Source organism: Carettochelys insculpta, chromosome 9 (genome assembly GCF_033958435.1).
Source record: "Carettochelys insculpta isolate YL-2023 chromosome 9, ASM3395843v1, whole genome shotgun sequence".
Classification (NCBI taxonomy): Eukaryota; Metazoa; Chordata; order Testudines; family Carettochelyidae; genus Carettochelys; species Carettochelys insculpta.
In genome coordinates this window covers 38,991,432-39,019,048 of record NC_134145.1, presented here as the reverse complement: position 1 = coordinate 39,019,048, position 27,617 = coordinate 38,991,432, and the positions used below count along the sequence as shown (strand labels likewise).

The 27,617-nt window shown below is 42.8% G+C and overlaps 1 protein-coding gene across 6 annotated transcripts in view; it reads left to right on the top strand.

The window, feature by feature from the left end:
- The window catches only part of CDC14A (cell division cycle 14A), a 165,040-nt gene that overhangs the window by 124,417 nt on the left and 13,006 nt on the right, over nucleotides 1-27,617 (top strand). For 3 of the 6 annotated variants that reach the window (XM_075002728.1, XM_075002727.1, XM_075002729.1), the window contains exons 11-15: nucleotides 4,924-5,083; nucleotides 13,060-13,175; nucleotides 14,156-14,203; nucleotides 14,307-14,435; nucleotides 15,537-15,867. In XM_075002728.1, coding sequence (XP_074858829.1) covers nucleotides 4,924-5,083; nucleotides 13,060-13,175; nucleotides 14,156-14,203; nucleotides 14,307-14,435; nucleotides 15,537-15,867 — 784 coding nt within the window. Of the gene's footprint in view, nucleotides 1-4,923; nucleotides 5,084-10,202; nucleotides 10,436-13,059; nucleotides 13,176-14,155; nucleotides 14,204-14,306; nucleotides 14,436-15,536; nucleotides 16,799-27,617 lie in introns of those variants that run through there. The other 3 variants (XM_075002726.1, XM_075002730.1, XM_075002731.1) reach the window with 3 other exon arrangements.

Below are 27,617 nucleotides of genomic sequence, written 5' to 3'. Positions count from 1 at the left end.
GCCTAACCAGTAGTTTTGAGGGTGTGGTTGGGAGCCCGAGAAATCTTTCTGCTCCAGCTGCCATACAGCCTGGTCCCCATCCATTCCACCACCGCCTCAGTCCTTTTTTTCACCACTGGGCCACCATTACCTTGGACAAGTGGATCCTGGAGCTAGTGGCCTGGGGGTATTCTATCCCATTTACCTGTACACCTCTCGACCTGCCCTCATACCCTGTCCCTCTTCAGGGACCCTTCTTGCAAGCATCTGCTCAAGCAAGACATACAGCACCTCCATCTGGGCGTCACTGATCCAGACCCAGCTGAGTTTCAGGGCAGGGGGTGCTACTCCATGTACTTCCTAACCCAGAAGAAGAATGGCGGGGGATGGCCTGTCCTTGACCTCTGGAGGCTCAACAAATATGTTCTCTATCAATGGTTCAAGATGGTGACTCTCGTGACCATTATCCTGGCATTAGGCAGAAACAACTGTCTCTCAGCTCTTGGCCTACAAGATGCCTATTTCCACATCGCAGTCCACCCTGTGCACAGATGCTTCCTTCATTTTATGGTGAGATCCCACCAATGTCAATACCAGGTCTTCCCATTCGGGCTGCCCATCGCACTCAGGGTGTTCTCCACGAGTCTGGTGGTGGCCATCCTCCTGCATTATCATGGGGTGATCATCTTCCCGTATCTGGACATTTGTCTCATAAAAGAGCCATTGTTCCTGGACGCCTGTCGCATGTTGAAAGTCACCACAGACCTCCTGCTCAGCTTGGGCTTCCACATAAATTACGAGAAGCCCACACTTCAACTTGCACAGTACCTGGAGTTCATCAGGACCCACATAAACACTACCACCGCTAGGGCCACTCTCCCACTTGAAAATTCTGTGCCCTGCATGATCTTATCCGGGTGGTGAGACCCATTGTCGTGGTGTGTGTGTGCCTCAAACTGCTGGGTCACATGGTCGCTACCATGTATGTAGTCAAACTGGCCAGACTACACATGCATTGCCTCCTGTCCTGCCTGGCCTTGTTCAACATCCTGGCCAGGGATATGCTTCCAAATGAGTGGCTGTACCACTGCACGTTCTCGTCTCCCTTCAGTGGTGGACACGTCCAGACAATATTATCACCGGTGTGACATTCCACCAACCACCCCCGTCTGTTACCCTTACTACGGATGGTTCCCTTATGGTCCAGGGCAAATGGTCCTTCACTGAGCAAGCACGCCATCTAAACCTCCTGGAAGTTAGAGTGGCCTGCTATGCGTGAGAGCATTTCCAACTATACCTCACATGCAGAACAGTCAACATCCTCACAGACAACACCACCTGCATATATTATATTAAACGTCAGGGCAGGGTTTGGTCCTCATCTCTGTGCACAGAAGCTATAAAACTGTGGACTTGGTGCCTTCAGCACTGCATTACTCTGGTGGCCACGTATCTTGCCAGAGTACTGAGTGTGTCCACAGACATCCTCCGTCACTCATTCAGTGATCACCACAATTGGGAAATTGACACGGTGGCCCTCAACTATATGTTCCAGCTTTGGGGCCAGCTGTATATAGACCTGTTTGTGTCCCAAATCAAAAGAAAGTGCCATCAGGATTGCTCCAGACACTCCGTCAGGAATGCTTTCTCCATCAAATGGGACCTACGCGTTTCCTCTCCTTTCCTTGATTCACAAGCTACTTGTCAAGATCAGACTGGATCGGGCTTACCTCGTCCTGATGGTTGAGATAAATCTGGTATCCTTACGTATACCAGCTGTTAGGGGCAACTTCTTATCCCTTTCCTCCATGCCACAGACATCTGTGTCAGGACTTTGGTCACACACTTCACCCTGATTCAATCAGGCTGTGCCTCCACACATGGCTCCTTCATGGTTCCAGAATGCTGAAATCCTGTGCTCTGAAGAGGTGAAAAATGTCCTCATTAACAGTAGACAGGAGTCCATCCGCAAGTCCTACCTTTACAAGTGGATGTAGTTCTCTCAGTTGCTGGGCATTAATTATCCTATGCCTCTTCATACCGCACCCCTTCCTGTCCTCTTTCACTACCTGCTGCACCTGTGTGAGTCAGGCCTAGCCCTCAGTACTGTCCTGATTTCTCACCCATTCCATCACCAAATGTTTTCTGACGGGTCTGCAAAACACTCTTCCATCAGTATGTCCTCTTGTTCCTATTTGGGACCTTAACCATCTACTCAACTGCCTCATGAAGCTGCCCTTTCGACCCCGGTGATGTGTTCCTGGCTTCATCTGTCAATAAAGGTCTCATTTTTAGTCACCATTACATCGACAAGGAGGGTGGTCAGGGAGCTTGACATGCTCATAGGTGAAGCTCCTTATATAGTGTATACCAAGGATACTCTTCGTCCTCATCCTAAATTCCTCCCTAAGGTTTCTTCTCCATTTCATGTCAATGAGCCTATCCACTTACCTGCATTCTTCTGAAGCTGCGCTCTGATTCTGCACATGCGGCATGGCACACTTTGGAAGCTCATGGGGCATTGGCCTTCTACATCAATCGCACAAAACCTTGGCACAAGTCTCCTAAGCTCTTTCTCTCCTTCCCGGACCAATCCAAGGGGCTGCCATTTCATTTCAATGATTGTCCAAGTGGTTCTCTGCCTGTATTCGCACTTGCCACATGCTTCACCAGAAGGAGCTTCTGGGTGTTGTCACTGTCCAGTCAACCAGGGCTGTCTTCCACCACTGCCTTTCTCAAGGTTGTGCCCCTTATGGACATATGCAAGACAGCAACATGGTTTTCCAGCAACACGTTAGCACTTTTGTCTTCCATTGCTTCTTCTATTCAAGTGGGTCAAGCAGTTTTGTTGACTGTAATTGTTACTGGGCTCCAAATCCACCTCCAAAGTGTGACTGCTGCTTTATAGTCACCGAGAGTCAAGCACCCATGGGGACACTACTCCAAGAAGAAGAAGAAGAAGAGGAAGTTACTAACCTTGTGCAGTAAGGATGGCTCTTCAAGATGTGTGTCCCTGGGGGTGCTCCACTTCCTTCCTCCTTTCCCTGCTTTGGAGCATCCTGCTGTATTTGCTAGGGTAGAGAAGGAATGGAAGGGCCCACACTGTGTGTGCATCAGATATCAGGAGGAGGCACTACTGTGCATGCACGGCACAGGAAACCATGGCTGTAGAAGAATCTCGGAGCTCCAGCATGAGGATGCACTGATAGCCAGAGTGGAGCACCCCCAGGGACACACATCTTAACAAACCATCATTACTGCACAAAGTGAGTAACTTCCTCTTCCTCTTCTCTCCATTATTACTACTACTCTGAAAAACAGTAGTGTCCATAGGCTGTAGATTGCATTAGGCATTTGTGCACACACACATGATAAAAACAATTTTTTATGCTAAAGAACTTCCAGTTTAATCTGTCTCCAGTTTGCAATCTCACCCAGCTCGTAAATGCTGACACGATGGATAAATGCTACTTTTTTTTCTCGCACACATCTAAAAATCATCTAACCATTCCCTCACTTCCTATAGCTGTTACCCCTGTCTTGGTCCCTTTTAACTTACAGTAGCAAGTTCCACCAATCTTCTGTATACTAGGGGGAGAGGTAGATTCATTGGAGGGTAGAGAGAGAATCCAGAGGGACGTGAATAAATTGGAGGACTGGACCAAAAGAAATCTGATGCAGTTCAATAAGGAGAAGTGTAGAGTCCTGCACCTGGGGTGGAAGAATCCCAAGCATTGTTACAGGCTGGGCACCGACTGGCTCAGCAGCAGTACGATGGAAAGGGACCTAGGGGTTATGGTAGATGAAAAGGGACCTAGGTGTTATGGTAGATGAAAGGCTGGATATGAGTAAATAGTTAGCCCTTGTAGCCAAGAAGGCTAACGGCATACTAGGGTGCATTAGGAGGAGCATTTCAAGCAGATCTAGAGAAGTAGTTATTCCTCTTTATTCAGCACTGGTGAGGCCACATCTGGAATATTGTGTCCAGTTTTGGGCCCTCCCCCCAGTATAAAAAGGATGTGGATTTGCTGGAGCAGGTTCAGCAAAGGGCAACAAAAATGCTTAAGGGTCTGGAGCACAAGACCTATGAGGATAGGCTGAGGGATTTGGGCTTGTTTAGTTTACAGAAGAGAAGACTTAGAGGTGATTTAATAGCAGCCTTCAGCTTCCTGAAGGGGAGCTCTAAAGAGGAGGGTGAGAAACTGTTCTCAGTGGTGTGAGATGGCAGAACAAGGAGTAAAGGTCTGAAGTTGAAGAGGGAGAGGTGTAGGTTGGATATTGGGAAAAACTACTTCACCAGGCGGGTGGTGAAGCATTGAAATGTGTTGCCTAGAGAGGTGGTGGATTCTCCATCCCTTGAAGTTTTTAAGTCCCGGATGGACAAGGTCCTGGCTGGGATGACTTAGTGGGGGTTGATCCTGCTTGAAGCAGGGGGCTGGACTAGATGACCTCCTGAGGTCCCTTCCAGCCTTGTGATTCTGTGATTCCCCCAATCTCCTGTATACTCAGCCCTGGTTTTGCTTCTTATGATTAATTCACCCCTCCCAAACTCATGCCAATAATACCATATACAACACCCCATTGTCATGCATAGGAGGGATCTTTAATATATTGTTCCAAAATGTCCGAGTATTGCGGTATGTTGTTTGGTTTTCTGATTCAGATAAGGCTTTTTAAACAATATCCTGAAGTATTTTGAAGCAAACGAGAGCGCGAATATATATATTTGAGTCACATAACCATATCAGGATTGATATCTGATCCTTTACTTTTTTTACTTACCCCTGAAGAAGAGATGTACCCATTAAATATATTAACATATTTTTGAGTATATATAAAAGACAGAACCTTCTGAGCTGACGGTTTGACATATTTTTCTCACCAGTTTTGTGTGCGTGTAAATTTGTTATTGATACTAATTGCTGTTGGTTTAATATTAAACAGGAAACAAGCAGCATTGTGGATCCAAGGAGACTTCTTCCGATCCAAACAAAAAAAACGATCTGCTGATGATGGAACTTTGAATAAAATTATTTCTGGCTTGGATGACCTTTCAGTCAGCAGGCGTTTTAGTAAAGCACAAAACTTGGATCAAAGTGGGAAGGTAAGATTCCCTGAAGGAGCCATACACCAAAAGAGTGGGGCTCGTAAATTTTAATAATGAATTTTATCAAGTTTTAAAACTTTTTCCCATAATATATTGCCTGTTATAAAAATCACATATGAATGCAAAAAGAAAATAGCTCCTTTTAAAATTATACATATTAAATTAAGATAGTAAAAGAACTAAGAATATGCTCCGTGTATGATAGCAAAAAAGAAGGGCAGAAAACAGCCAAAGTGATAGAACAGCTATCAATGAAGGAAAAACAATTTAAAATTAAATGTAAACTCAGAGGAAAAACAGTTTGGACAACATGAATATTTATGATAAACAATTCCAACAGTGAAAGTTTATTTGTTATCAGTTTCAAAAAGTAAACTCAATATTAGCATCTTGATAGGACTGGATGAAAATAGTTATGCTGATAAATATGTTGGCTGAAAGAATATGATAGCTACCTGATTTTTGGTATTTTGAGAAAAGGAAAGAAGGCCGTGTCTACACGTGCCCCAAACTTCGAAATGGCCATGCAAATGGCCATTTCGAAGTTTACTAATGAAGCGCTGAAATGCATATTCAGCGTTTCATTAGCATGCGGGCGGCAGCCGCGCTTCAAAATTGACGCTCCTTGCCGCCGCGCGGCGCGTCCAGACGGGGCTCCTTTTCGAAAGGACGCCGCCTACTTCGAAGTCCCCTTATTCCCATGAGCTCAAGTCCCAAGGGGACTTCGAAGTAGGCGGCGTCCTTTCGAAAAGGAGCCCCGTCTGGACGCGCCGCGCGGCGGCAAGGAGCGTCCATTTCGAAGCGCAGCTGCCGCCCGCGTGCTAATGAAGCGCTGAATATGCATTTCAGTGCTTCATTAGTAAACTTCGAAATGGCCATTTGCATGGCCATTTCGAAGTTTGGGGCACGTGTAGACGTAGCCGAAATGAAACAAAATCCCAGCGCTTGACCACCACTCACTGCCAGAGGAGTCATGCCTTGTTTGACTCTTTGGCAACTTATTTGATTCAGTCATCCTGGTTTCCAACCAGTTCTATTGAAATGTAGATTTTATTCTGGTTTCAATGTAATTCTGTCACCTAGGCTTTCCCAATAATACCACTTCATTGTCTCCCCTCAGTCACTTGGGTAGCTGCAGTTCTCCTCTGCATTTGGCTGATTTTTAAATACTTACCATGGAGTATAAATGAATCTTCACTATGATAAGAATCACAAAAAGTACACAAAGGTGTGGAGACCTTTCCTCTTTAGTCAGATGTCTTTAGTTTAGCAGAATGGTCTAGCAGATGTCATCAGTTACTGCTCTCCTTCTAGCTAAGTACTGAAAGTACCTGCACTTTACCTGTTTCTCTTGTTCCTTGACTTTTATGTCCATTTGTAGGTTTAAAGTATTGTGTGCCTTATTTTGTCTCTATGAGCGTGTTGTGTCCTTTTGTGTTCCTTAGCAATTCGTCCATTTCCACTTTTTGTAGAATTCCATTTTGATTTTTTCAGATCAGATCTGACTCTGGCACTTCTGCGCCAGTCACAGCCTCTTCTGGGAGGTGCAGTACCTCCCAGGAACCAGCCCTGCTGTTGCAGATTATTTGAGCAGAGAATTCTCCTCTAATTACAAGTGTCTTCTTCATGCAGAGATGGCCTGCGGGCTTTTCCAAGTTTGGAGAACTCCCTGAGTGCACCTATTTGCTACCCATCAGAACAAGAAATGTCATCGGTTTTGCCCCAGGTTGGGAAGGGAGCAGGGCTCCCTAAGGGATGCATTTCTTCTTCCATGGGTACAAGGCCTCTTCTATGCATTTTTCTATGCATTTCTCCTCATTAGCACGGGCCTGAAAAGGATCAAACAGGCCAGGGTGCAAGTAATACTCATTGCACCGGCATGGCCATGCCAATCCTGGTTAAGCACCTTAATGAGTCTCATGGCCCAGCCGCCCTCCCCTCTCCCACTGTGTGTAGACCCTCTGTTGCGGGACCAGAGGGGGTCTGCTTCATCCAGAGTTTCAGCAGCTGCATCCAACTGCATGACTGCTTCACAGATGAACCCAGATGAGCAAGTGCACTCTCAAAAGAGATACAGCAGGTGCTTCTTGAAATGTCTTCCTGGACGCCGTATCATTTCAGGTATTGGCACCCTTACCACCAGACTATCCAGTTACGTGGACTCCCTCCTCAAACCTTATTCCACCAACGCTCCCAGCTATATCCGAGATACCACCGACTTCCTGAAGAAATTACAAAACATCGGAAAAGTTCCTGATAACTCCATCCTTGCCACCATGGATGTAGAGGCTCTGTACACTAATATTCCACATAAAGACGGATTACAAGCAATCAGGAATACCAACCCTGATGCCACCACAGCCAATCTGGTGTCTGACCTCTGTAACCTTGTACTCACACACAATCATTTCCGTTTTGGGGACAATTTATATCTCCAGATTAGTGGAACTGCTATGGGCACCTGCATGGCCCCACAATATGCTAATATATTTATGGCTGACCTGGAACAACGATCCTCAGCTCTCGTCCCCTATTACCACTCCTCTACTTAAGATACATTGATGACATCTTTATGATTTGGACCCATGGTACAGAGGCTCTAGAAGAATTCCACAGAGACTTTAACAATCTACACCCTACCATCAACTTATGCCTCGATTACAACATGCAAGAGATACATTTCCTGGACACTACAGTACTAATCAAGGATGGCCTGATCAGTACCACACTGTACCGAAAACCTACTAATCGCTATACTTATCTACACCATTCTAGTTTCCATCCTGCACACGTGAGTAGATCCATTGTTTACAGTCAAGCTCTTAGGTACAATCGCATCTGCTCTGATCCAACTGACAGAGACCAAAAACTACAAGAACTTTACAAATATTCATAAACCTGAATTACCCACCAGGAGAAGTAAAAAAACAAATCGACAGGGCCAGACGAATACCCAGAGACCAGCTGCTCCAAGATCGGCCCAAAAAAGCCAAGAACAGAACACCACTGGTCATCACCTACAGCCCCCAACTCAGACCACTGCAATGAATTATTAAAGACCTACAACCTATCCTTAATCAGGATGCCACACTCCAGAGGGCCCTGGGTGACATGCCTGTTCTCTCCTACAGACAACCTCCCAACCTCTTGAGGATCCTCACTAACAGCCACAGTCTATACCCCAGGAATACCAGTCCTGGAACCTTTCCCTGCAACAAAGCCCGCTGCCAGCTTTGTCCACCTATCTTCTCTGGAAATACCATCACTGGACCTAACCATGTTACTCACAGAATCACGGGCACTTTCTCATGCTCCTCTACTAACATCATATATGCCATCATGTGCCAACAATGCACAGATGCTTTGTATATTGGACAGACTTCTAACTCCCTTAGACAAAGGGTCAATGGGCACAAAACAGACATCAAAACACTCCAGATCCACAAACCAGTTAGTCAACATTTTAATGGAACGGGGCATTCTGTCAATGACCTAAAGGTACGTGTGTTACTGAAAAGGAATTATCGCACCGTTCTGGAAAGGGAAGCAGCCGAGCTGGCTTTTATATTCAAATTCAGCACATTAACACATGGTTTAAATCGTAATGGGAACTTTCTGAGTCACTATAGGGGCTCATCTGCATACTTGGCTCAGTCTAATTCTTGACCTTCCCCCCACCCCTCCACTCTCTGATTTGCTCACCTTGATTATCTTTTTCTGATTTGTCCTCCTTGCTTACTGTTTTTGGTTCTCTGTGCCTTAAATATTGAGTCTGTTCTGGTCTGGCTATGGTCTGAAGAAGTGGGTCTGTCCCACGAGAGCTCACCTAATAAACTATTTTGCTAGTCTTTAAAGTGCTACTTGACTGCTTTTTGTTTTGATAGCGTATAGACTAGCACGGCTTCCTCTCTGTTACTATTCTTGAAAGCAGAAGACCTTCCACTGAGTCTGCTTATACTGCAAAATGGAAATGGCTTTCCATCTGGGCTTCCTGAAAGGGTTTAAACTGACTGAGGCCCTGCTTCCTTCCATTTTGGACTATCTGGTGCACCTCAAGTATGAGAGCTTAGCATTAGCCTCTGTTCTACTGCACCTGGCAGCCATTTCCACTTTCCATCTCCCAGTGCAGGGCTTTTCCATCTTCTCTTATGGGGTCACAGCCAGATTTCTTAAGGGCCCAAAGAAGATCTTTCCACAGACCTTGGCACTGGTTATCCAGTGGGACTTCGTTGTGGTCCTGTCCAGACTCACGGGACCTCCATCTGAGCCATTGGCCTCTTACTCCTTTCCACTTCTCTTGGTAAAGGTCACTTTTGTAGTGGTGAGTATATTGGCCAGGCGGATCTTGGAGCTCTGTGCCTTGATGTCTGACTGTACTTACACGGTCTTCTTCAATGATAAGGTTCAGCTTCAGCCACGCCCTTCCTTTCTCCCAAAAGTGGTTTTGGCTTTCCATGTTAATCAGGCTCTTCCTCCCAGTTTTTTACCCTAAGCCCCATACAACAAATTAGGAAATATGTCTTCATGACTCCAATGTTCATAGGAGATTTGTCTTTTATCTGGAGCAGATCACCTTTCCACAGATCACCTCAACGCTTTGTTAGCATATGCAGACCAAGTTAAGGGCCTCCTAGTGTCCTCTCAAAGGATTTCCAGGTGGATCATCAGTTGCATCCACACTAGCTATGATTTACCAGGAGTACAGCTAGCTGCTCTCATTAGGGCCCATTCTACTAGGGCTCAAGCTTCTTCTGCAGCCTTCTTTGCCCATGTCTCCATCCAGGATTAAGGTTAGGGTTAGATTGCATTTGTCCTTATTGAATTTCATCCTCTTTACCTTACAGCATTACTCCAGTTTGTCCAGATCATTTTAAATTACAATCCCAACCTCCACAGTACTTGCGACCCCTCCAGCTTGGTATCATCTGCAGATTTTATAAGTGTGCTCTCTTTGTTATTAATTTAATCTCTGCTGAAAATATTGAACAGAAACAGATACAGAACTGATCCCAGTGGAACCCCATTCATTATGATTTTCCAGCATGACTGTAAAGTGTTATCCAACCAATTATGCACTGACTTCTTCAGACAACTAAGAGAAGCTTCCAAATCACAGGTGCTGGCTCTCATGGGAGACTTTAATCATCCGGACATTGTTGGCAGACCTATGCAAAAGCACACAGAGAATCCAGGAAGTTTTCGGAGAATGCCGGAGATAACTTCCCAGTAAAAGTGCTGAAGGAACTGACCAGGAGCCATGCACAACTTGACCTGCTGCTCACAAACAGGGAAGAACTAGTAGGAGAAATAGAAGTGTGTGGCAACCTGGGCTGCAGCGACCATGAGATGGTAGATTGCAGGATTCTGACAAACGCAAGAAAGGTGAGCAATAATATATAGACCCTTGATTTCAGACTTCAGCGCCCTGAGAGAACTGATGGGCAGGATCCCTTGGGAAACGAAGATGAAGAGGAAAAGAGTTAAAGGAAACTGGCAGTATTTTTAAAAAGTCGTACTGAAGGTACTGGAACAGACCATCCCGCTGCATAGTAAGAAATGTAAATATGGTAGGTAACCAGCTTGGCTTAACAGGGAAATCCTTGATCAGCTTAAACTCAAAAAGGATGTGTACAAGAAATGGAAATGTGGACAGTTGGGTAAGGAGGAGTATAAATATATAGATGGAAAATGCCGGGCAGTAATCAGGACAGCAAAAGCAGAATTGGGACTGCAGCTGGCAAGGGATGTGAAGGGTAACAAGAAGGGTTTCCTCAGGCATGTTAAGAATAAGAGGGTTATCAGGGAAGGTGTGGGGCCGTTACTGGATGAGAGAGGTAACCTAGTGACAGATGATGTAAGAAAAGCTGAAGTACTCAATGCTTTTTTGCCTCAGTCTTCATGGACAAGGACAGCTCCTGCACTACGGTGCTAGGCAATGCAGCATGGGAAAGTGGAGGGCAGCCACTGGTGAGGAAGGAGCAAGTTAAGGGCTACCTAGAAAAACTAGATATACATAAATCCATGGTTCTGGATTTAATGCACCCCAAGGGTACTGAGGGAATTGGCAGATGTCATTGCTGAGCCTTTGGCCATTATCTTTGAAGATTCTTGGAGATTGGGAGAGATCCCGGATCACTAGAAAAAGACAAATGTAGTCCCCGTCTTTAAAAAAGGGAAGAAGGACAATCCATGGAAATATAGACCGGTCAGCCTTACCTCAATTCCTGGGAAAATAATGGAGGGGATCCTCAAGGAATCCATTTTGGAGCACTTGGAAGAGGGGAAAGTGACCAAAAGTAGTCAAAATGGATTTACCAAGGGCAAGTCGTGCCTGACCAGTGTGATTAACTTCTCTGACGAGGTAACAGGGTCTGTGGACATGGGGAAGTCAGTGAATGTGAAATACCTTGACGGTCCGGCCCAACAGGCAGTGGTCAGTGGTTCAATATCTGGATGGCAGTTGGTTTCAAGCAGAGTACCCCAAGTCTCAGTTCTGGAGTCGATGTTGTTCAACATCTTTCTTAACGACCTGCATGGTGGACTGGATTGCACCCTCAGCAAGTTTTCAGACAACACTAAGCTGGGGGAGAGGTAGATACACTGGAGGGTAGAGATAGGATCCAGAGTGACCTGGATAAAATGGACAATTGGGCCAAAAGATATCTGAGGCGGGTCAACAAGGAGAAGTGTAGAGTCCTGCACTTGGGACAGAGGAATCCCAAGCATTGTTATAGGCTGGGGACTGACTAGCTAAGCAGCAGTATGGCAAAAAGGGACCTAGGGGTTATGGCAGATGAAAGGCTGGATATGAGTAAACAGTGTGCCCTTGTAGCCAAGAGACCTTAACAACATATTAGGGTGCATTAGGAGAAGGTCATCTAGTCCAGAGCATTGGGAGCAGATCTAAAGAAGTTGTTGTTCCCCTCTATTCAGAACTGGTGAGGTCACATCTGGAATATTGTGTCCAGTTTTGGGTCCCCTGATATAAAAAGGCCGTGCTGAAGCAGGTTCAGTGGAGGGCAACAAAAATGATTAGGGGCTGGAGCACATGACCTATGAGGAGAGGCTGAATGATTTGGGTGGGCTTCTTTAGTTTACAGAAGAAAAGCCTGAAGGGTGATTTAATAGAAGCCTTCAACTTCCTGAAGGGGTGCTCTAAAGAGGATGGAGAGAAACTGTTCTCAGTAGTGAGAGATGGCAGAACAAAGAGCAAAGGTCTGAAGTTACAGAAGGAGAGGAGTAGATTGGACATTAGGAGAAACTACCTCGCCAGGAGGGTAGTGAAGCACTGGAATGCGTTGCCTTGAGGGGTGGGGGATTCTCCATCCCTAGAGATGTCTAAGTCCTGGCTTGACATGGTCCTGGCTGGAATGACTTAGTTGGGGTTGATCCTGCTTGAAGCAGAGGGCTGGACTAGATGACCTCCTGAGGCCTCTTCCAGCCCTATGATTCTATGACCTTCTAGTAGCTCCATCTATGTTATATGTCCCTATTTTGCTAATGAGAAGGTCGTACAAGATTATATCAAAAGCCTTTCCTAATGTTGTGGCAGATACAAACATATATAATCAGATATCTGCAAATTTGCAGGGCTCTGGATACAAAATATGTATCCTCAAAACTGAGCTGTGGATATCCATGGATTTTCAGGGTTCTCTTTATATGTGTACTCCCCTTGTCATTATCTAAATCATTTATGAAGATACTGAACCCTGTGGCCATCAACTCAGTTAAGTTCTTCCACATGACTGTAAATCACTAATGTCTGCTCTGTGGGAAGGGTTTTCCAAACAATTGTGTGCTGATTTATAGTAGCTCCATCTAGGTAGTATTGCCCAATTTTTGTTTATAATTGAACTATCTGACTTATTTTGTAGTTTCTGCCAAGCAGAAGTAATCTTTGAGGCACTGAAATAAGGTTACAGTGCTAAAGATTTTGCATTTTTATTAGAGTGCATCTTCCTTTTGTTTAGAATGATCTTGAAGACAGTGCAGAGTTGGAGTCTAAGAATGGCATGACACAGGGAGACAAACTTCGTGCCTTAAAAAGTCAGAGACAGCCACGATCTGCTACAACTGGTGCTCTTAGGTAATCTTCTTCCAATTTGGTATTTTATCTTTTTCTTTGTTGCAACTCACATAACCATGTACAACAGACACCAAGTAAAAATTTAGAAAAATTCATCTCAAAATTTAAGGTATCAGTTGTTGACATGTTAATTTACACTTATTCTTCATAGAAAAGTTTATATTCTGATGTAAATAATTAACAATATATTTGTTTCCAATTGTAAATTATGTATCTGTTTTTCTCATAATGAATCTTAATTTTATCTTGGAAAGCAATAAATAAATTAAAGCTTTTAATTATAACAGTTAAACAAATGCCATTGCAAATGTAAACAATTCAAGCCAAAATGATTTGCTATGTCTGAGCAACTGCACATAAAAAGAATGTTCAATACTTTCATAATTTTGATTTCTTTTTATCTTTTCCCTCTTCTGCTCAGAAATATTCTTATTTTTAGATATAATTATAAAACATTGTATATACAATAAGCTTGATGACAAAGTCTTTATTTCAACTTACTCTGTGCAACTTTAAGTAGGAAGCTTTTAAAGCTGAAAAGTAGTACTCCCAACATTCAGAAAAAGAGGCAAACTTCATTTTTCATGTAACTTTTCTGTAGTAAGCTCACCACAGACTTACACACATGATCTTCTTAAGAAATGTAGGCTTTATTTCTACTCTTAAGTTCATATGCTATGAGGGAGAGAACCATATAAGTACCTAGATAGTAATTTTCTTATGCATGTGTAAACTGGTACTGTATGACAGGAGATGGCAGCAGATTGTAGGTTTGATTGATATAGTTGAAAAACAGCGTTTCAGGAGAACAGTCTTAAAATTACATATTTTGTGATGCATCTCATAAATTTTATATGAAGCACTTTGTATGCAGCACATAAATAATAACATTGTCTAAGTCATAGTCTTGTTCATATATTTATTAAAAGATTGAAACTATGTTTTCCTAATTGTGTGATAAAGTACTCTAATTACTTTAGGCTGGAAGATGTGAAACTGCACAGCAGGTCAACATCACAACCTTTCAGGTATTTATTTATTTAGTTAAACTTGTGAGAAAATTTTTAGTGTATATGAATTTCATTTTAATAATAGAATCTTGCTCCCCATAAAGGCTTTGTACTTTTTCAGGTTGAATAGTTCAAGTAGTGTACAGGGGTCCACATCTCCTTTGAAGTCCTCCAAGGTGGCAGCAGCTGTTTCCCCTTCTGCAAAGAAAATAAGCAGAAGCCCTACATCCTTGGAATCTAATTTAAAAAGGTACATTTTCTTGTCCTTGGCCATGTCTACACTAGCCCCAAACTTCGAAATTTCCACGCAAATGGACATTTCGAAGTTTACTAATGAAGCTCTGAAATGCATATTCAGCGCTTCATTAGCATGCGGGCGGCCGCGGCACTTCGAAATTGACATGCCTCGCCGCCGCGCGGCTCATCCCGACGGGGCTCCTTTTTGAAAGGACCCCGCCTACTTCGAAGTCCCCTTATTCCCATGAGCTGATGGTAATAAGAGGACTTCGAAGTAGTCGGGGTCCTTTCGAAAAGGAGCCCCGTCAGGACGAGCCGCACGGCAGCGAGGCGCGTCAATTTCGAAGTGCCGCAGCCGCCCGCATGCCAATGAAGCGCTGAATATGCATTTCAGCACTTCATTAGTAAACTTCGAAATGGCCATTTGCGTGGCCATTTCGAAGTTTGGGGCTAGTGTAGACGTAGCCCTTATGTGAGTTTTTGAGTGGGGTAGGGGAGGATCATGTCACTCTCTGTGAAGTCACGTAACAAATTTTGAAGTTGGCCATTGTGCTTCCCTTATAGATTTGTCACTTACATCTGAGATTTAATATAAATTAGTCAGAAAACTCCCAAAAACGCTATGCAGGAGACCATATGCCTTTATTATGACCTTTTTATTTGTTGCCATTTGACAACAGCTTAGGGAATTGTGCTGTTCTGAACAATGCAGAATGTTAAACTCTCGATGGCTGATGGATTTTGATATAACTATTGGATATAATGAATATTCATTCATTAAGGTAAAATGAGGGGTTACGCTAGCCCAAGTAAGTGCTTTAGCAAACATAAGACATCCTATTTTTTACTCTGAGGATATTTATTAAATAGCATTTTGTCTACTTTAGCTTGTCTTATATTATCTTGTCTTACAGTACTACTTTTGAGGTGTAATTTGTATTAGCACTTGGATTTTTATTATTTCAGACAGAACATGAACGCAGGTGCTGCCACTGTTCATATGTGTCATAATGGTCCTTGTCGTTTTTCCCCTAATGTCTTTAAATGTCTTGTGTGTGAAATCTTCATCTGTATATACATTGCATGTATTTTTTCCCACATGTTTTCCATTCAGCGTTTCCGTAAACTCCAGGCTAGCCAATTCGCTAGGGAACCTGTACGCTGCTTCAGATGATACAGAGAGCAAAATGACATCATCATCCTCTAGGACAGGTTTTTCTGTAAACCATATCTCCAGTCATTTGAATGGCAGCTTGCAGCTGCCTGTCAGAAATTACCATGAGCTGAACAACAACCTGTACAACAGAAGCAGCAATAGTGGCACCAACCTCAACAGTCATACCAGTTCTCACCGTACCAACACAGATGACGACTACGGCATCTACCAACCCTCCTTTACGGGGTTAACTGCTACTCCAGCACGATACCTGAGTCATTCAATTCCTGTAAGTTCACAGCCACAACACCCCTCCCAGGGACCTGACAGAACCTTTTCTACCTTACTTCTTCAGCCAAAACTGTCACAAAAAAACTCTTAATCTCAAAGTGACTTTCTAATCCCTTATTTTTTTTAAATTTTCTGAATGAATATAGCACCTTTGTCTATTTCTAATGTTCTTTCAGCTGCTTCCTTTTTGCCTCTCCAGAATTTGGCTCAGAGAAAGGTATCATGAAAGTAGACAATTTGTAAAAATACATTTATTAATTACAGCTTCTGATTTGGAGGTTTTTTTCTTTAAATTTTCCATTTCAAATCATTTGGTATATATCGAAATTCTCAAACTAAAAGTTATATGTAGTATAGGATCTTCCAGGAGCATTAGATATCATACGGTAATATTGGAGGAACTGTTTGTATGTATCACATTGAATTGAAAATAAATTTGTAAAATGAATCAACTCAATTCTTTAAATGCTCACTGCTGAAATCTCATCATTTTCAAATACTGAGTTAGATAGTTCAAGGTCGAATGCCAGCTGCCAGAGCCTACCTTCTGTTTTTCGTTATTTTATAACGTTTGTTTGTTTGATTGTTTGTTTGTTTGTTGAGGGGGAAGAGGCTTGTGGATAGGAGGGAAGGTATAAATGCTTTTTATTCTTTGCTGCCATGTAAAAAAAAACACAGAGAGATACACTGTTATAGTATAGTAATGAACTCACTATAGGTTGAACCTCTCTAGTCTGGTTTCCTTGGGACCTCACCAGTGCTGAACGAAAGAATTTGCTGAATGATGGAAGGTCAGTATTGTCTAGCAGCATTATCAACACTTCCATGACTTACTGGTCTCTTAAAAGATATTTGGGGTAAATTAGAGCTAAAGAACAGCACAGAACACTGAGAACCAGGGCGGGTGACCGTAAACAAACTTTATGGGACCATGACAAGCTTGGCCACACCCATGATAAGTGGATATCTCCCTATCTAAAATCATGCCAGAGTATGGATGTTGCTGGACAAAAGAGATGTTCAACCTATATACACTGTTAAGTGTACAGAGTAAAATAACAGGAAGAAACAGAGACATTGTTGCTCATCTTTGTTACACTGCTGCTGCCATTGGCTGCAAACAGTAATTCATGGCCAACAAGAGCAGTGATCATCCCATACCTGTGGAGGCGCAGATAAGTGTAGAGGTAGGGGCCCACTAGGGACTAAGCCTAGTGGTCTCTGTCCAGCCCACAGGCCAATAATTTGCACACCCTGATGTAATATTTAAAACTCAGCTGACATTATCATTCATGGTAAATGTAAACTTAATGAAGGATAACTGCTAAGCTTTGGTGTTATACCTGTTCTCACTTTCAGGTGACATTATAAATAAGCAGGCAGTATTACTTCCTGTAAATGTAAACAGACTTGCTTGTCTTAACGTGTGGCTAAGCAAGAAGTAGAACTGAGTAGATTTTTAGGCTTTGGTTATGTAACCAAAAATTTACATTTGTAAGTTGGAAAAATAGCGAGAAGTCCTGTGGCACCTTGTGGACTAACAGATTTTTTGCAACATAGGCTTTCATGGGCAAAAACCCACTTTGTCAGGTGCCTGTGAATCTGTCCATGCAGTCTTATGCACCAAAAAATCTGTTCATCTATAAAGTGCCCCAGGACTTCCTGATGTTTTTGCAGATACAGACTAACACAGCTACCCCTCGGATATTTGTAAGTTGCACTTTCATGATAAAGACCTCTCGCTACAATACTTGTATGAGGCAAATTGAAAAACAGTATTTCTTTTGTTTATCTTTTTTGCAGTGCTAATATCAGTAATAAAAATTATATAAAGTGGGCACTGTATACCTTGCATTCTTTGTAATTGAAATCAGTATATTTGAAAATGTAGAAAAAATCAAAAATATTTATCAGTTTCAAATTGTATTTCACTATTGTTTTAAACTGATTAGAACTGGGATTACTCACAATTTTTTTAATCTAGTTAATTTTTTGAGTTAATTGCTTGCATTAACTGCAATTGACACTCTTACCAAGTGGATTTTGAAATCCATGAGTGTAACTCTTTTTACACAGGATGTTCCTAAATGAAGCCATACCTATACGTCATTCTCAGATTAAATCTAAAAGTAGATTAAATCTAAAAGTAGGGTGTCTAATGACTAGCACAAGTAATTGTCTAAAATACAGCTTTTAGCTTTTGTAATTTAGTGCTACACCACCATTTGCTTATGTTCATACTTGCGGGCATGGAAGTTTTAAAATAGTGGAATGAGCTAGGCAGCAAAATAAGGGTCTGAAACTTGAAGGACAACCATGAATGTTCTTCGTTTGTTTAAAAAAAATCATCCCGGATGTTCCCAGATATGTTTACAGTTGAATACACAGACAGAAAAATGCATGGAAGAGGAAATGAGTGTGGGTAGAGGGAATCAAGGCTTATATGAGAGACAGCTCCACTGACTGATTGCCTTTGAGTATTTCAAGCATGTACCTTGCAAGTAAATTGAAAATATTATTTAAAATAGCAATATTCATTTGTCAGAACATCAGAACAATCAACATTCAATGTAAACATCTCACCTTAGGTAATCTGATCATTTGGATGCTGTGAATGTTTCCTCTTCTCTGCAGTCCTGATGGCTAGAAGCAGTGCTTTTTTTGTGGCGGTTTGTGTTGGTACAATGTACCAGCACCTCCGTGTTTTTTATTTTAAACAATAAAAGCACTGGATATAAATATATAAATGGGGCCAGGATTTCACTTGACAATGTTGGAATAAAGTCTGGATACTGTATGTGAAGCAACAAAGGTTTATTACAACCAGCTGGTGGGGTGATTCTGAACTTGATTGAGTTTCAGAATGCACTGACAGGCATCAAGTTATGAGTGGTTATGTAGAGAGCTGATAGGCAGAGGAAAGAATAGGAGCAGACCATAAGGAAGTGAGCATAATCAATGAAAAAGCAGTGAGCAATCCAGATGACTTAACAAACAATCTGGGAGTTACAGAGAGATTCCGTGCACAGTTTACAGAAAATTTTATCTATAAACAAGTCCTTTGATGAGTGCAGTCGTCAACACTGATGTGTAAAGCAGTAATATCTCAACTGTAGTACACTGATGTCTTGTCTGCCATCTTCACACGGACATGACCATTCGTGTTATCTCCACAGAACCAAACAAGGGGGCAATGCAGAATCAAAGCAGAAATTAGTGAAAGAATTATGTCAATTGCCCTTACCTATAGTCCAGTTCCCCTCCCCGCAGGGTTCCTTTCTGGAGTGTGGCTGTTTAGGGACTTGTTTATACCAACAGAGATGCTCTCCCCAGATGGCTGGGGGGGCGGGGCTTACCAGACGCCATTTTGGAACAGTGGTTCTTAGCAAATATCATGGCCTACTTCAAAATTTTATCCTATAGTCCCTCCTCTAACGTAAGGGTTTGTGAACCCACTGGGTTACATATAAGAATTTTACTGTTTTCAGTTGTTTTGGAAGTGCCTGTACAGCACTAATACCAATAGGAATGTCAAGATGGACATTCCCCACATGACTTGACAAAATATCGCCAAATTTATCCCGGTGGTATTCTGTCGCCAGTAGAGGCGCTGCCCATAATTATTGTCTTGATCTCTACTGCCTGGTTCAGTACCCCTGGATATTTGGATCTAGCTTGGCCCAGGGTCTCACCTATCTGTGTGTGCCTCAGACAGCTGATCCCAATGTGCCTTTGGGCTTTGGCCACCAGCTCCTCAGTCTTCACCAGCATGGCCACCAGACCCTCCTCTAGGTACTTACTTCCGCAGTGCCGTTCAGGGTCCCAGCTTAGGTTATCCATCATTGCTGGAGTACGGTGGAGCTGCATCCCATCAATGGTCAGGGTTGCTCTGCGAGGGACCATCATGCACACGGATGGGTATGTGGAAGGGCAGGGCTTTCCATGCAGTTCAATGGAGTGGTACTTCTGGGCAGTCAAACACCAGTAGGTACTGTTCATTTGGATCAGCTTTGTGTGCATCATTTCTCGATGACCATTACTTCAAACCTAGACAAGTTCTTCAAGACATTATATAGACATGTACACAGAATCTCGTTATCAGAATAGGTGCTGTGCTCACTGGGGTACAAAGTACCTCTGGCAACCTCTGAATAGGCAGTGCCTTCTACTTTAGTGGTGTGGCCCTTCCTCTGCACGGGCAGGGGGGTTACCATTCTGGCCTGCTGTTAAGTGGGGAATGCTTAAAGCTACTAGGACGCTGAAGATTATGTTGTGCCCTATCCTCATTGCCAGTTGGACACTCATTGATTCTCTGCATCCCTATTCCCACAGGGGAGTACTGGGGAGAAGGCAGCTTACCACCTTCACAACAGCTGGGTGGACTCAGCCATCCAGGAGGTCTGTTACGATACCCTGGGTGTTCCTATTCTCCAGCAATCCCTTTCCACTATCTCTTCTTAGTACCATTTAATAGGAGATAAACTAACCTGTGGTCTATGTAGTCTGTTATACTCAGTAAGGTAGATGCTGAATTCGACAGATCCTTTAAACTGTTCAGGATTAATTGATTAGTCTGGCTGGTGTCTAGTCCTCCATCGGCTCTGGATATTACTGCATTTGCCAGCCTTGATTCAATACAGTCCCTTTCCTCAGCTCTTTGTGCTATGACATAGGTGTTGCTGACAGAGTTCCCAACGCCAAACCAGCCTGCAATGGTATCTGCTAAGCTCCATCTTTGCCAACTGAGGTGTTCACTAATTTGGTTTGTTCATCTAGTAAGCTTAGCACATATTTGGCCTACATGTTCCAGGGCAATATGCAGCTCTACCTTACAGGTGTGAAACATCACCAAGGTGAGGACTGATAACACTGGTCCTATCCTTACTAACCCTGGTTCTGGGACAGGGGTTTGCTCAGGGCATGATACACACTAAGGGGGTTCTACTCTATCCCTTATTATAACTTGGCTGATATTTCAGAGTCGACCATCATTTAACGAACAATTGCCACATCTGTGGGATTACTTCTGTTTGGGCTTTAAGTGGTAAACCCCAGTGAGAGTCAGTAGGATCTACTCTTCTCAGCATCGTGCCAGTGTAGTTGACACATGACCTGGTGTTGGTATTAGGCTTCTGTCCTACAATATCCCACACAAACTCCAGCACTGAGGACTGTATGTTTCTCTCAGTGCCTGTGTCATTGCAATATGTGAAGTAATTATTGTAAATGAGGGGTAACCCAAGGCCTTATGGTCTCCCCCACTGTTAGTACACAGCTGCATTTCCATGTAAGTAATTTGAAGGCTTGATGCATTTCTGGGGGTTGCTGTTCCCCTTATAGGACGGCAGCAGGATTCAAGGGTATCTTTCCTTTGAAATGGAGAGTGAGTGCAACCCATGACTTTTCCCAAATATTTCCCTTGGGTGCCATAACTTCTGGCACCTGGCACCAGCAAGTAGCTGAACACTTGGCCATTATGGAAATGTGGATGCTACTCGTTTCTCTGTTTATGCAGTATGCATTATGTTCATGCATTAGTGTATGATTTTATGTGAACTTTTTGTAATCTACTGGTTCATGTCCCAGCCACAGATTGACCTTTACCTCTGGCCAGGACTTTGTAAGGATTAGTGTGCAAGTTCTACAAAAGCTAAGTGCTTTGTTAGTGTAACAAGTATAAAAGGAAGCAGTTCTGGTAGAATGGGGTCACTGTCCCTTTTCCAGTTCTGCCTTTCACATGGCATGCTTTTCGCTGTCTCCGTCATGTACCACGGGGGCAGCAGGCGCCTCAACAGGAACGACCTTATGATTGTTCATTGATCCTTCTTGAGTGCCTTGGGAGACCGGAGAAACATTATTAGTATTTGCAGTTGGTGGTTCAGACATCTTTCCTTGATTTTGGTGCCTTCCAAAGTCCCCATTTTTTTCCCAAGTTTAGCACAGGTGTCTGTGGTTAATAGGACCTGCCTGAGACCTTACCACCATGGTTTTAGGATTCCTTTAATCTCAGGGTAAATGCAACTGTTACCAAATCCCCAACTTAAAATGCTGGTTTATCTAGGCTGCTGTTATCATCTTGCTGGGTTAGAGTTTTCTTTTATTATAATGGAGAGAATTTACTGCTTGGAGCACCACAAGGTTGAAGCAGTTTCTTTGTACTCATTTCTTCTGATTTTCTTTTGAAAGACAAAAGAACATTTTTCCACCCCTCTTGGGGGGTGGCAGATTACATTTTAAAATACTCCTTTTACAAATTTATTTTCTGATTTTGGGTAAAACAGAGGCATTGCATTGATTCCAGACTTATTCATTGGGCCAGGTTTTAATGGCTTTTACCCTTTAACCTGGATTAGGGTGAATTAATGAGTTAAATGTATTGAAATTGATGAGGTAGTGTGCCTCAGTCTCCTATTTATACTGTCAGTCAGGTTTGTAATAGTTTGTACTGAAAAGCATTGTTACTATAGTTACCCTTTATCATATGGGATGTTTTCAGTTACCATTTTTAACATTGCTTAAAGGTTTTTCTTTAGTAAGAGAAAATCATGTACATTGCACCTTGTTACAGGGTCACTCATGTTAAGTGCATACATTCTTTTCTTAGGCATACATAGCTTACATTCCCTTTTATACATTTGGGGCCATTAAATTCTAATAGAAACCCCCTTATCTTTTAGCAGTTTTAGTGAATTACAGAGATTTACATTTTATTAGCTCATTTAATTTTGGTTATCTCTTTGCCTGGCCTATTTACAGACATTCATTTAGAAAAAGGGCTGATTTTTCCTTCAGAATGACTGCAAAGAAACCAAGAACTCTTTTTCTATAACATTTCCACAATGTTTAACTGCTTAGTTTCCTCCTAAGTCTGCAAATTTAATTCATTCTTTCCTTACAGTTGCTTGCTTATTCCTCAAAAATGACATTTATTACTTCAGGGATTTGAATAATTTTGCCTGGACTTACTGATTCCTTTTCTCCTGTCACTCTTGCCCTGAACTTTTAGCAAACAATTCACTTTCTTTGTTTCTTGTATTCAGGGTAGAGCATTAGGCAGTAGGTGACTACAGGAGCCATGGCAGGGGTTTCTGCATTAATTTTCAAAAACTGGCCAAATTTGGGCTGTTGAAGGGGCTCTGGGTCTTCATGAGGACTGCTTCCTTTAGTAAATCTTGGATTTACTACAGGAAGCTCTATTCCTGCCTCCGCTATGGCAGGGTAGGGATAGCCTAGGCTTAACCTTTAAGGCTGAGAGCTGTTGGCAAATGAGTATTAAACCCTTCCTCTATCTTACATATTTGACTCACCAGACCCCTGAGATCCTGCTGGGCATAACACTTAGCGGGTGATTTTAAATACATTTTACTTGTTACTTCTCCTGTTGAAGTTATCTTTATAAATTACTAAATTTTACAGAGAAAACTTAATCCTGTGAGCCTATTAGACTTCACACAATTTCTGTGCTTTGTGAAGTTGCCCATATTGGAATGTGTCCCCTCCATACGGATCCACCGGCAACACAAACAAACAACAAATAGACAAACAAAGTAACAGAAATTGCCCCTGACCAGTCACAAAAGTGAAGAAGCCCCCACACATGATGAGGACTACAAATCCTAATTGCCAGACACTTGACAGCACAAAACTGAAAACAATTCCCAGTCGTCGCAAAGGCAAATTGTTGGATTCTGACACAACCACTTGTTATCAAGAAAATTAATTTAAATGAAGCTCTAGGATACATACACATATTCTACAGCTTGAATGCTTGTAACAGTATACGCTATACTACAGAAGAGTTAGTGAGTTGAGGAAAAAGAACTTAGACAACTTTCAGGGTTGGGCAGGTTCTTTAAGGTCTTGTGATCTGGGCATTTGTCCAGAAAGCTATTTCTCACAGCCCAGATGTAGCTGCCTAGTTAGGCTCCTATTTCCTGTACTTTTTTACCTTTCTCCAATCTTTACAGCATAAAATCACAATTCCTTTCTCTCCTTACATTTAACCAGATCACCACAGCACACTGAATCATAGTTAACCCATCACAGAGATCTTCCTCTGTTGTTATACATGCTAGTTGCAAAGCCTTAGCTTGAATTTCCTCCGCATATTCTGCCTTTTTTTTTTCCATACATATGCTTTTCCCCTCTTCATTTATCTGCTTAACTTTTGCACCAAGGACTGTAATCCTGGTACGAATTTTGCTACCTCAATATCTAATCCCAGCATTAACTTAATTTCTTCCTCCTCCTCTCTCATGTCCTCCAAGTACCCTGCAGGTATGTTTAGATGACTCCTTTCTATCTCAAGCTTTTGTTTACATGCTTCTGCAGCTCTTTGGCTCATGTTCCCTCACACTGCCTGTGCTGAAATCCTTCTTGCTGCAGTATAGGTGAGTAAAATTGCTGCTGTCAAACTATCCTTTCCCCTGGTCACTATTCCTGTGCAGATTCCCAACCAGCTGCACTGTCCTCTCCAACATTCCTTATTCTCCTAGTTTGTGTTTAAATAGGGGTCATGCATAATCCCCCATGGTTGCTATCTTCTGTGCCTCCTCCCTGTCACTCCTGACGGGAGTTAAACACTTCTGACACAGAGGTTTTGGTGCTTGGAGTTTACTTTTCAGGGCATTGTTTTTGTCTTTCAGGGTTTCAATTCCGTTCTCCTTTAATTGTAGGCAATAATATTATTGCTGCCTTATCTGTTTTCTCAATTTTCTGATTATTCCACCATTTAATCAGTTCCTCCTCTGGTCTGACTGCAGCATCGCCTGCCTTCTTAATAGCCACCTGCCGAATCCACATGTTTGTACTCTAAGTATTCTCATGAGTTGACTTTTGCCTTCGTCTTGGATGTCATGGCTTCTGTCTGCCCTGACTGCTGACTGAGGATGTACGTCTCCCTCGTAGGATACTGAGGTTTCAAGTCCCACGGATCAGTTGTCAGCCTTATTTGGGAATGCACGTCTTCCCATTTCTGTATACAGCTTGTATCACAGACTTAGTGCACACAGTGCTGGCCTTAATTGTGCTTGTACTATTCAAAGGTGTATACATTATGTGCCTGTAGGGGGCCTTCTGTCAGGACTTGCAATATTACTTGCAATGAGGAAGTGGGACCACTAGTTTACACTGCCTGCCGCCTTGCATATCCAGCCAGTCCTGGTGTTAACACGTGGCTCAGTTGTTCCCTGGTGGTTTGTCCAGTCCCTCCATAACACACCCCTTAGCTTAAACAATATACAGCCCTCTTGTACTTGTCCCCCTTTATAGGTACCCTTTCTGACCGTTATGTTTAGATCACATAAGTCCAGGTCCATTTGGTTTGAATTTGGAAAGGGGAACCAAGATGTCTCTGAAGGAAGAGAGAGATCCACATCCCTAGCCTTATGAGGTGGTAAAGTAAACATACTCACCTCTCTTGGATGTTAAGTCTCTTGCCACTATTGAGCTTACAAGCTTGGATCCTGAATGAGCCCCCAGATTGTTGGAATAAAGTCTGGATACTGTATGTGAAGCAACAAAGGTTTATTGCAACCAGCTGGCGAAGTGATTCTGAACTTGGTTGAAACAAAAAGCAGTCAAGTACAACTTTAAAGACTAGCAAAATAGTTTGTTAGGTGAGCTCTCATGGGACAGACCCACTTCTTCAGACCATAGCCAGACCAGAACAGACTCAATATTTAAGGCACAGAGAACCAAAAACAGTAAGCAAGGAGGACAAATCAGAAAAAGATAATCAAGGTGAGCAAATCAGAGAGTGGAGGGGTGGGGGGAAGGTCAAGAATTAGACTGAGCCAAGTATGCAGATGAGCCCCTATAGTGACTCAGAAAGTTCCCATCACGATTTAAACCATGTGTTAATGTGCCGAATTTGAATATAAAAGCCAGCTCAGCTGTTTCCTTTTCCAGAACGGTGCGATAATTCCTTTTCAGTAACACACATACCTTTAGGTCATTGACAGTATTCCATTAAAATGTTGACTAACTGGTTTGTGGATCTGGAGTGTTTTGATGTCTGTTTTGTGCCCATTGACCCTTTGTCTAAGGGAGTTAGAAGTCTGTCCAATATACAAAGCATCTGTGCATTGTTGGCACATGATGGCATATATGATGTTAGTAGAGGAGCATGAGAAAGTGCCTGTGATTCTGTGAGTAACCTGGTTAGGTCCAGTGATGGTATTTCCAGAGAAGATATGTGGACAAATCTGGCAGCGGGCTTTGTTGCAGGGAAAGGTTCCAGGACTGGTATTCCTGGGGTATAGACTGTGGCTGTTAGTGAGGATCCTCAAGAGGTTGGGAGGTTGTCTGTAGGAGAGAACAGGCATGTCACCCAGGGCCCTCTGGAGTGTGGCATCCTGATTAAGGATAGCTTGTAGGTCTTTAATAATTCATTGCAGTGGTTTGAGTTGGGGGCTGTAGGTGATGACTAGTGGTGTTCTGTTCTTGGCTTTTTTGGGCCGATCTTGGAGTAGCTGGTCTCTGGGTATTCGTCTGGCCCTGTCGATTTGTTTTTTTTTACTTCTCCTGGTGGGTAATTCAGGTTTATGAATATTTGGTAAAGCTCTTGTAGTTTTTGGTCTCTGTCAGTTGGATCAGAGCAAATGTGATTGTACCTAAGAGCTTGACTGTAAACAATGGATCTAGTCACGTGTGCAGGATGGAAACTAGAAGGGTGTAGATAAGTATAGCGATCAGTAGATTTTCGGTACAGTATGGTACTGATCAGGCCATCCTTGATTAGTACTGTAGTGTCCAGGAAATGTATCTCTTGCATGTTGTAATCGAGGCATAAGTTGATGGTGGGGTGTAGATTGTTAAAGTCTTTGTGGAATTCTTCTAGAGCCTCTGTACCATGGGTCCAAATCATAAAGATGTCATCAATGTATCTTAAGTAGAGGAGTGGTAATAGGGGACGAGAGCTGAGGAATCGTTGTTCCAGGTCAGCCATAAATATATTAGCATATTGTGGGGCCATGCGGGTGCCCATAGCAGTTCCACTAATCTGGAGGTATTGAGTCTGTTCTGGTCTGGCTATGGTCTGAAGAAGTGGGTCTGTCCCACGAAAGCTCACCTAATAAACTATTTTGCTAGTCTTTAAAGTGCTACTTGACTGCTTTTTGTTTTGATAGTGTATAGACTAGCACAGCTTCCTCTCTGTTACTATTGAAGTTGGTTGAGTTTCAGAATGCGTTGACAGGCATCGAGTTATCAATGGTTATGTAGAGAGCTGATAGGCAGAAGAAAGAATAGGAGCAAACAGTAATGAAAAGCGCATAATCAATGAACAATCAATGAGCAATCCAGATGAATGAGCGAACAATCTGGGAGTTACAAAGTGTTTCTGTGCACAGTTTACAGAACATTTTATCTATAAACAAGTCCTTTGAAGAGTGCAGTCGTCAACACTGATGTGTAAAGCGGTGATATCTCATCTGTAATATACCGATGTCTTGTCTGCCATCTTCACACGGACGTGACCATTCGTGTTATCTCTACAGAATCAAAGCAAGTGGGCAATTCAGGATCAAAGCAGAAATTAGCGAAAGAACCATGTCAATCGCCCTTAACTGTAGTCCAGTTCTCCTCCCCTCAGGGTCCCTTCCTGGAATGTGGCTACCTACGGACTTGTTTACACCAGCTGGGATGCCCTCCCCAGATGGTGGGGTGGAGCTTCCAGACTCCATTTTGGAACAGTGGTTCATAGCAAATATCATGGCCTACTTTAGAATTTTACCCTAGAACAGCTAG